The following is a 9,705-nucleotide window of genomic DNA, read 5'->3' on the forward strand; positions in this document are numbered from 1 at the left end:
AGAACAAAGAAGGAAAAGAAATGCACGAGAGAGAGAACGAATAAGAGAGTGAGAGAGGAAGGAAGAGAGGGAGTTAGAGATCGAATTTGGGAGGCTTTGCGCTCATTGCAAGGTCAGTTGCACGATAGGTAAACTTTCTACTTCAATCATCTCCCTTTTCTCTTGATTTTCTTCAATTTTTGGAAGAGGAAATTTTTTGATTTTGATCCAAAAGACTTTATGCTTTTAAGCTTTAGTTTCTTTGGATCATTGAGAGGTTGTTTTAAGTTTCTACATGATGCCCTAATATTTTAAACTGATAATTGAATGAAAAATAGAGTTTTAGGGCAAAAGTCAAACTCCAAGAGGTTGGATTTTACTTCTCAATGGTTTAAGTCTATTAATTTAGTTATAATTTTGTTATTTGAGCTTAATAAGATTTAAATTAAGGTTTAGTTTTCATTATAAGGGCTAATGGTGAAAGTTAATGACACTAAGTAAAGGTTTTTAATTGATTAAAAATTATATAAATTTTAAATTAGCCTAGTGATGGCTAATAAATGGTTTTGGTGGTTAAATGATACTATATGAATGGTTGGTTTAATATATGGATCATTGGGATGGATTATGGCTCATTAACCCAAGTTGTGTGGTATGAGCTATAGTTTTCATTAATGCTATTTGTCATGATAAGTGATGTGGATCACTTATATGTTGTAGGAAATTGTTGGTGAAACTTATTGAGAAGTTAAGGAACAAGCCAAGCCCTATTTTGTACAAGAGTAATCCTTTTGGTACCAAATGGTTGAGGTAACAAAAGAATTTATATTTTTTATTGCTTTATTTAGCTATTTTTGAGTAGATAATATTATTTAGCATGCATTACATGTTTTAAACAATTAAATGCAAATAAAATGTGTTTTAGAAGGATTTATGGAGTATTGCTTTAATAATAATGCATTTATGTTTACTTTCTATTTAATAATGATGTTACTTATAGAAATAAGATTATTAGCATGCATTGTGATCATAAAAAAAAAAAAGAGGAGTTGCACTTAGGAAAGTGCTTGATACCTTAGATAGGCTAAGGAATCGCTTAAGAGATGAATTATGAGTGTTATACTACCTTGAGTGTTGAAGTGGTCAATACTCAAGAAAGATAAAAAAAGGATAGGAGGCATGATCTCGGTGGAAGTTCACCAATGGGGAGATGTGGTCTTGTGATATTCTATGGCTCACTATCAGTATTCAGTGTTGCCTTTCTTATTGTGGGCTCAGTACACTAAAGTGGTTAGTGGATTGAGTGTTCAACACCTCTCAATGGGGGAGTGAATCTAACATATGAAGTGTGAGGTTGAGTGCCTAGGCCAAGATAGCCCTCACATGGAGAGTAAGTTCGGCTGGCTCTGGGAGGGAATTAGCTTCGACTGCTAAGGATTCACGTCGAAGGGGCATAGGCGGCTCGGTGGATTAAATCATGCTTTAAATTATATTTTGTGCCTGTGGAGGTACGAGTGGGTATAAGGTTTATCTGTGAGTTAAAGAGTATAGGGGACATTTTGTTGGTCATGAAAGGCCATACCGGCCTATGTCATGCATTCATGTATTTTAAATAGCTAAATTATATACTATGTTAAATTTATTATTCACTTATTTGATTATGGCTTACTTTGTAATAATCAATGTAGATTTCTCTGTTACTGAGATTGTGGTTATCTCACCCATTTCTTTTCAATATTTTCAGGTCCAGGCGAAGGAACCAATAGAGGATGGGGAAAGGAGCAGAATTATGGGTTATTTGTGAATTGTAAAGAACTGCAACCCTTTTTTTTGAGCAAATATATTGTAATATATTTAGAATTAGGGTGCCAGTAGGATGTGATTATGTATATGTGTGTGAGTATGTGTGGATTATATGGCTTGTGTATGAATTTTTATTTGCTTGTAGACTTGTGGCTACGAAACTTAGCTATAGCGTGTGGTTTTGATGAATTTATTTAGTAGACTAAATTTCCACTACAAGCAAATATTTATTTTGATATATATGTGATTTCACAAGCAAATGTAAAGTGGTTGTATTACAAATGGTGTGCTATGGGCAAACATATACCTTGGATAGAGAGAGTGAATGCGTGGGCCCTATAGAGATTTCTGAGCCCAGTGAAAATATTTAGCGTGTATATTCATATGTTTATATGATATTTCGAATAATTTTTGGCCACTCTTGTATGATTTGTACATTTTGGGGGTTTAGGGTCCATTTTGGAAAATGACACCTAAAATTTGGGTCACAAGTAAAACTTTTTATAAGCTTCGTGTGGCCTTTAGAATCACATCAATTGGACACCAGACAGAGAAACGACACATTCCAAAATTTGGTCCGGAGGAGCTGTCATGATAGTGAAAGTGCTGTCATGACAGCAACAGTAATGATATTACAATATGCATGAAATTTAATTCATCTGTTGCATCTTTTTAAAATTTGGTATGCTAATAGTACTCTTTAAGAGTGACATTTGAGCTTTAGAATCACTCCGATCGAAGGTCGGATGATGAAATGGTACACTCCGGAAGTTAGTCCAGAGGTGCTGTCAAGCTATCATGACAGCAAAAATGACCAAACTTGTAACATGTCTAATTTTTAATCCGAGCGTTGGATCTTTTTAAAATTTGATACACTTATAGTACCCTTTGAATGTGACATGTGAGTTTTAAAATCAATTCGATTGAAAGTTGAATGGTAAAACGGTGCCTCCCGGAAGTTGGCTTGGGAGGGTTGTCATGACAATAATTTAATGCTGTCATGACAGCATCTTTTTATCCTACTTTCGTCTAACTTGCTTACGTGCGCTATACGTAGAACTTATAAATTTTTTAAAGGTTTTAAATATTTATTTGATGATGGTGTATTTGTTTAGTGATTTAAATAATTTATTTCTTAAGTTGGTTAGAGGATCAACTCCTTAATCACATTTAGTTTATTTGAATTATGTGATTTTTGGATAACACTTGGGGCAAGTGTTGCACGTCTGGACCCTGAACTTTAAAATTTTGAGCAAATTATCCCTATCATTTTTGTATAGAACATTAACTATTATGTAGACCAAATTAACTTTAGCATAGTTTATTGTGATGAATGCATTGTTAGCTGTGGCGAAAGATTCATAATTTTGTGAAATGATATTTTTTGTAATGTTTTTTAAACGATTGGTATCTCATGCTTTCATATACTCTGTAACTCTAATTTAATATTTAATAAGAAAACTAACATTTAACTTTGATTTCATAATACATTGCGCTCTAAGTACAGTTTTTTCTCCTCTAGAAACTCAAAGTGCAATTTTCCCAAATATAAATCTATAAGTTTTTATGTATTGGGAGATTTGATTAAAATTAAAATTCTATATTACAGAGCTTATATGCTTTTATTTGTCTTTATTTGACCAACGAATGAATTTAAATATGCCCTCACTTGAAAGGCAATTCCATTTAAAGCGAATAAACCTTAATTAAAAAAAGAATTATTTTATTAAAATAAACAACATTATATTTCCTTGTTTGTTCTATAGGAAAGATGCATGGCGACGACAATAGCCACGACGTTTTACCAGATACAAGACAAGAGATCAGTACCATGCTTGCATAAGATCCAAGAAGTTAAAATTAAACAAAATACTAAATATTTTTGTTAAAATTATATATGGAATTTGACGTTGATTTTGATTTGATAAGCACATATTGATTATATAAATTTAATATTCATCCATTATATTATAAATTATACAAGGACAAAAAAGCGGCAATATTTATCCTAGGGGAGGGACAGACAAGGACAAATTAATTTAGCGGATGCGTTTCATGAAATGCCATATTAAATTTAGGTAGCTAGACGCTTAGCATATATTCCATCTTGTCAAAATTACAACACATTTTTTTTATTATATAAACTTGATCCAAAATATAGAATACTTAATTTTTTTAAAATTTTTTGTTGTATTAATTGACAATAAGAATATGAAATATAATTCAAATGAAACATTCGTTTCCACTTTTCATAATAAAAAGGTTAAAGACAAAAAGAAAAAATATACTCCATTCGTTCAAAAATGTAAGACATTTTTAATCGAATCTCACCCCAATAAAATTATTACTTACTTTCAAACTAACACTATTTTTTTATACTTATCCTTACTAAATATTCTGTAATAAATATAAAGTCACTATTAATAGGGACACTTTTGAAAAGAAAGGTAATGATTACACCTCAAAAGACTAAAAATATCTTACATTTTTTAATATCTAACTTTTCAAAATAAAAATATCTTACATTTTTGAACATCTAACTTTTTAAAATATGCCTTATATATTTTAACAAAGGGAGTATTATTTTTTTCATTAAGTAAGAAAATAAGTATTTTTTATTAATATGTGAAATATAGTTGACAATAATGTCCTACAATATAGTCTAAGGGGAGGAAGTTTCTCTACAAATTTACTTTTGGATGCCCGTTGTCAAACACTTCTATTTTTTAATATAAGAGAAACTATTATGTGTCTATTTATTTTTAGAGTTAATATATAATTTGAATTCGAAACTACAGGCTAATGAGCGATTTGAACTCTAAACTTTAAAAAGGTGTATTATGAATTCTAAATAATTAAATTTGAGGTAATTTCGTCCCTACTGTTAATTTTTAACAAATATCTGTCAAATTCATTTGAGAAGAAATTTATTAAAATTTAGCGGCAGGGGCAAAGTTGCCCCAACTTTAATTGTTTAAGGTTCAGATTGTACCTTTTTTAAATGTTTAGGGTTCAAATCACTCTTGAACCTACAGTTCAGGATTTAAATTGCATATTAACTCTTTTATATTTTAAAAAAATACACTCTAATCAATAATAATTCAACAATAATAAAAAAAAAGTATATTTTGCATATTATATCAATTTTTAAAAGAATTTTGAAGGAGTGTGTAAGTTTCTTAGTTTGAATTGATTGATAAAGGTAAAAATTTATTGAAAAAACAAATGCTTTTATGATAAATAAAGAGACAAAGAAAAAAGTGTATAAAAAGGAATCTATTCTAGATTTTTTCTAACAAAAAAATGATAATGTGTTTTTTCATTGATATTATTATGAGATTTCATTACGCCAAAAACAAATAAAATAAAATAAAAGTGCACTCATAGTAAAAGATTATGTTACGTTCTTATTGCTGCCACTGATAACCTATCAAAACCCCATCCAGCAAGAATAAAAATAGTCAATTCAACATTATCTTATTCATACTCACCATAATTTCTACCAAAAACTGCTTTACTCATTATTATAATTTATGGCCTTTTTTCATATGGTTTCATCATCATCATCATCATTTATGTTTTTTTTTATTTTTTCTTATATTTTGAGAAATTTGCAATATTATCATGGATTAATAAACAATTTGAACCTTAAATTATAGGTCTAGGAGCAGTTTGAACTTTACACTTTTAAAAAAGTGCATTTTGAATCCTAAACAATTAAAGTTAAGACAATTTCATTCACACCATTAACTTTTTAACAAACGTCCATTAAATTAAAGCTTAAAATGTAAATTTTTTCTAAATAAATTTGATGGACATTTGTTGAAAGTTAACGATAGGGTAAAATTATCTTAACTTTAATTATTTATAATTTATAATATACTTTTTTAATGTTTAAGATTTAAATCAATCTTGGATTTATTGTTCAGAGCCTAAATTATATATTAACCCTTGTTTTTATCATAAGCAAAATTACTTGCATGAAAAAATGCATGCGTCTTCCTGTACTAAGCAATTGAAGTCATATTTAAACTTGCTTTCATTTCACTGTGACTTGTGACTTTGGAAGCCGGCCAACAAAAATATTTGCATGAAAAATTAATCAAACTAAAGCCAACCATCTGTGTTCATGCGTGAGATACTCGTCAAGATATAAACTAGGGAGAATTTTAGTGAAGGATTATGGTAGATATTTAATTCAGGTGGGTTAAAAAAATTTTAAAATTTCAATTTAGTTCAGGAAAAAAAATCAAAAGAATTTTAATAGTAAAAAAAATTAAAATATTCTTTACTTATTATGCAGAATTACTAGTTATTAACTTTCGTAATGCACTTGTTAAGTTACCAATATCACTTGTAAATCATATCTTTTTGTCGGGCAATCAACAACATTAGTTGTTAATTTGCTAATTTTACTTGTTAATTTACTAACATTAATTGTAAATTACAAAATTTGTCAATAATGTACAACTGACGTTAGTAAATTAATAAATAAATTTAATAATTTAACAACTAATGTTACTGCTTATGACTGAAAAATTAATGTCAAATCCTATATACTTATCAATATGTCAACTCATGTAATTTGTAACTCATATTCATAAATTAATGAATGAAGTGTATAATAAATGAATGATATTTTGATCTTTTTATTGTCAAAATTTTTTTAACGCTTATCTCTTAAATTAAACTAAAATTTTAAAATTTTTTTAGACTCATCTAAAATTAAGTCTCTATAATAATTTTTAACTAAAATTCTCCCCATAAACTATAACCATATGTGCTCATTGGTGACCATCAAAGATGAAGACTTTTGTCACCACTACTCAACAAGATGCTTGCCGACATCAAACTTTTCTTTATTAATTTTTTTTTACTCAAGTATTTCATAGCTAGTGGTGAAATTAATTCTTTAAAAAATTTGAGTACTATTTAAAGAATTTCTTTCTTTTAAGTGATGCTTTCCATACATTTCAAGTATCAAATTCTATAATAATGTTTAAGAGAGCCGCACCAATGACAGAACCTCATGTGAACAGAAAATAAAAGCCTTCCACAACCGAACTTCAGTACTCCCAAACATTTTGGGAAGTGAATTATAGAGAACATTGCTCATTTGTAATTAAAGTTGTCCTTGTAATTAATGATACTTCGGCCAAATAATAAACAAAATATGTTGTATTCTTTAAATAAATTATAAATGTGAGGGTTTGAATGTTATGAATCAATAAAAATATATCAAGAAAATTAATTGAGAATGCTTAAATCTAAGTTGATAATATTAAAACATTAATTTCATACGAGTGTTTGCTAAATCGTTTACAAAATTTATATAACTGCAGAGCCTAGCTAGCTTACTGATATACATTGGTCCAGACATCACTTAGAAATCATAGCTACGAATTCTGTGATATTTTTATCTGAACTTCCCCCCTCATCCATAGAACTCTGGACCAAATTCATCCATTTAACAGCATTACTCTTTATCTCTTTTCCTCTTTCACTTTCCATTACTTCATGTATACAATGTTTCAACTTTTCTCGTTTAAGAATTCCTTTCTCATCCATGGAAGCTCTAAGACCCACTTTCCAAACATCCACAATATACTTCAAATTTGTGAGCTGATCACTCCAATGTGGAACCCCAATCATTGGAACTCCAAAGCTCAGAGCTTCCAAAGTCGAATTCCACCCACAGTGTGTAACAAAACATCCAACAGCTTCGTGTGACAGTACTGTTAGTTGATCACACCACGCCACTATCAAACCTTTGTCTGAAACTATTTCTTGGATGTTCTTAGGAAGCTTGGCTTGTTCAGATTCCCTAACAACCCATAAGAAATAATTCCCAGTAAGTCCCAAACCCCAAGCTATTTCCTCTATTTGATCTTCTCTAAGAGTTGTTATGCTTCCAAAGGAGACATAAACTACGGATGCTTGAGGCTTATTGTGAAGCCAGTTCATGGAAAGATCCTTGTTAGGTTGGAACATGCTGATACCATAGTCGTGATCGTGTTGGATCCTCTTGTCTAAGAACATGGACGGTACTGTTGGTCCTATTGTCTTCACTGGCCACATCTTCCTCATCCAATCCACAACCTGGTAATTGATGAAAGCTTTCACTTGTCAATGTTCTGTAACACAGTAGACAAGTGGCCGACGCATGAAGCTATATTATTTATTATTGATAGGAAAGAGGCACATGATAATATCAAACATTTTAATATTGTTTATTGATAATATATAAGGATAATATCTACATTAAGGATATACAAGCAATATATTAAGATAAAAACCAATATAATATATATTTTCAGTATCATAGTTTAGTGTTCAACAAGGCTTCAAATAGGACTGTCTCTAGAAGGATGCACCTGATAAATTAAAAAAAGTGATCATATTTGTCTTGATATATTATATCCTCAATCATTCTTTTATTATTTCATTTATAATTTTATTATTACTTTATTTATTGATGAATATGTAAAATAAAAATATCAATTGAACTCCCTCGTCACCGAAAAAAAAAAAAGGAAATAAAGTAAAAACACAAGGGGGAAAAAAAAAATCCAATCTCGCTGCCCAGGAGGCATCCAGAAAAACATGTGGATAGAGTTTGGCTTTCAAAGCGAAGATCTATTTTTAAGACTACAATTTAAAATCAAGGATGATATCAAATAAACTAAACCGACAAATATAAAATTTCACCGATTAGCAATAGTTCTTTATCTACAATTCTAAGCATGTATACACAACAAACAAACAAACGTACATACATACATACCTCAGGCTCCAGTTCATAAACACTGCTGGAAAGCAACCAATCAGCTTTTCCAATATTGTCAAAAGTTTCAACCAGCGAGTCCCAAAAGATCGGAAACATGTCACAGTGCAGATTCAAGAACGATGGCAAATCCGAAGGTTCAAGTTCTGGCAAACCAGGCAGCAAAATCTTACTCTCTTCAATAACGGGAAGTTTTAGAATCCCTTGGTGAAGATGGAAGTAAACACTATTAACAAAACAAGGTTGGGTCAAGAACGCAGCAACAAAAATCCCAAACTTCTTCGCCACATCAAGTGCCCAAGGAAGGAAACTATCATAAATAACACAGTCCACAGGCAAACCATTGTTGAAAAGCTTGTCAAGAAGCTCACATAGAGTCGGTGGTCCTGCTTGCCAGAACCGTTCTGAGTAAGTCCTCGAGATCTTAACATCTGGACCTGCTCCTTCGTCGTAGCCATCTGAGATGGCCTCGAGAGCTATGGAATCTGCAGATTTAATGGAGTCATCAGTGATAGTGGCTTGTTTCCAGAAAGAACGGGTGGTGACGAACGTGACCTTCACGTTATGGAACTCTAATCGCTTGCAGAATTGAAGTATTGGGTTGACATGGCCTTGTGCAGGATAGGCCAATACAAGGCAGTGAGCTTTCCGTTGTTTCGCCGCCATTATTATATTGATGCTTAAGAATGTATAATTTCTCACTATGGTTTTGAGTTTGAAGGTCATGAGAGTAGTTTTTATATTTGGATCACAATATGTGGATAAGGATGCGCAAAATATCAACTTTGCAGTTTTTCTGACTTGCGGACAAAGTATCACTATCATTTTGGCTAAGGTGCAACTTAAAGCGATGATTAGTAGCATGCTTGATGAAATCTGAGCCATCTAAAAGTAATTCTAAGATTATTTAACGACAGTTATAACTTTTTTTTTAATTCCCCGCTTATTAAAGTTATAAAAATAAAATTTTATTAAATTATAACTGTCTAAATTAAATTGAACAGTTTAAATTGATGTGACTCATCACACTGAAATTGGATCCCACTATCATATGGTGGTCATTAATGATTTCTTTTTTCTTTTTCTCTCTTCTCCTCTCTCTTTTCTTATTTTTTAATTAGAATAGTCATATTTAAAAA

General features: G+C 30.7%; 1 protein-coding gene across 1 annotated transcript; it reads right to left on the reverse strand.

Annotated features, from left to right (window-relative positions):
- Positions 1-7,033: 7,033 nt before the first annotated feature.
- Positions 7,034-9,278, reverse strand: LOC129288506 (mogroside IE synthase-like). Its single transcript, XM_054925124.1, has 2 exons — positions 8,567-9,278; positions 7,034-7,881 (listed from the first exon to the last, which is right to left on the reverse strand). The coding sequence occupies exons 1-2, from the start codon at positions 9,230-9,232 to the stop codon at positions 7,162-7,164; spliced, it is 1,386 nt and encodes a 461-aa protein (XP_054781099.1). The 5' UTR covers positions 9,233-9,278; the 3' UTR covers positions 7,034-7,161.
- Positions 9,279-9,705: the final 427 nt, after the last annotated feature.

Source organism: Prosopis cineraria, unplaced genomic scaffold (assembly GCF_029017545.1).
Source record: "Prosopis cineraria cultivar Desert tree isolate PC_DT_omini unplaced genomic scaffold, ASM2901754v1 PC12, whole genome shotgun sequence".
Classification (NCBI taxonomy): domain Eukaryota; kingdom Viridiplantae; phylum Streptophyta; class Magnoliopsida; order Fabales; family Fabaceae; genus Prosopis; species Prosopis cineraria.

Excerpts from the sequence above, each read along its gene's own strand:
- LOC129288506 (XM_054925124.1), bottom strand. The coding sequence starts at position 9,232 with ATGGCGGCGAAACAACGGAAAGCTCACTGCCTTGTATTGGCCTATCCT. Across the intron at positions 7,882-8,566 it reads TTTATGAACTGGAGCCTGAG|GTTGTGGATTGGATGAGGAA; the intron begins GTATGTATGTAT and ends ATCAATTACCAG.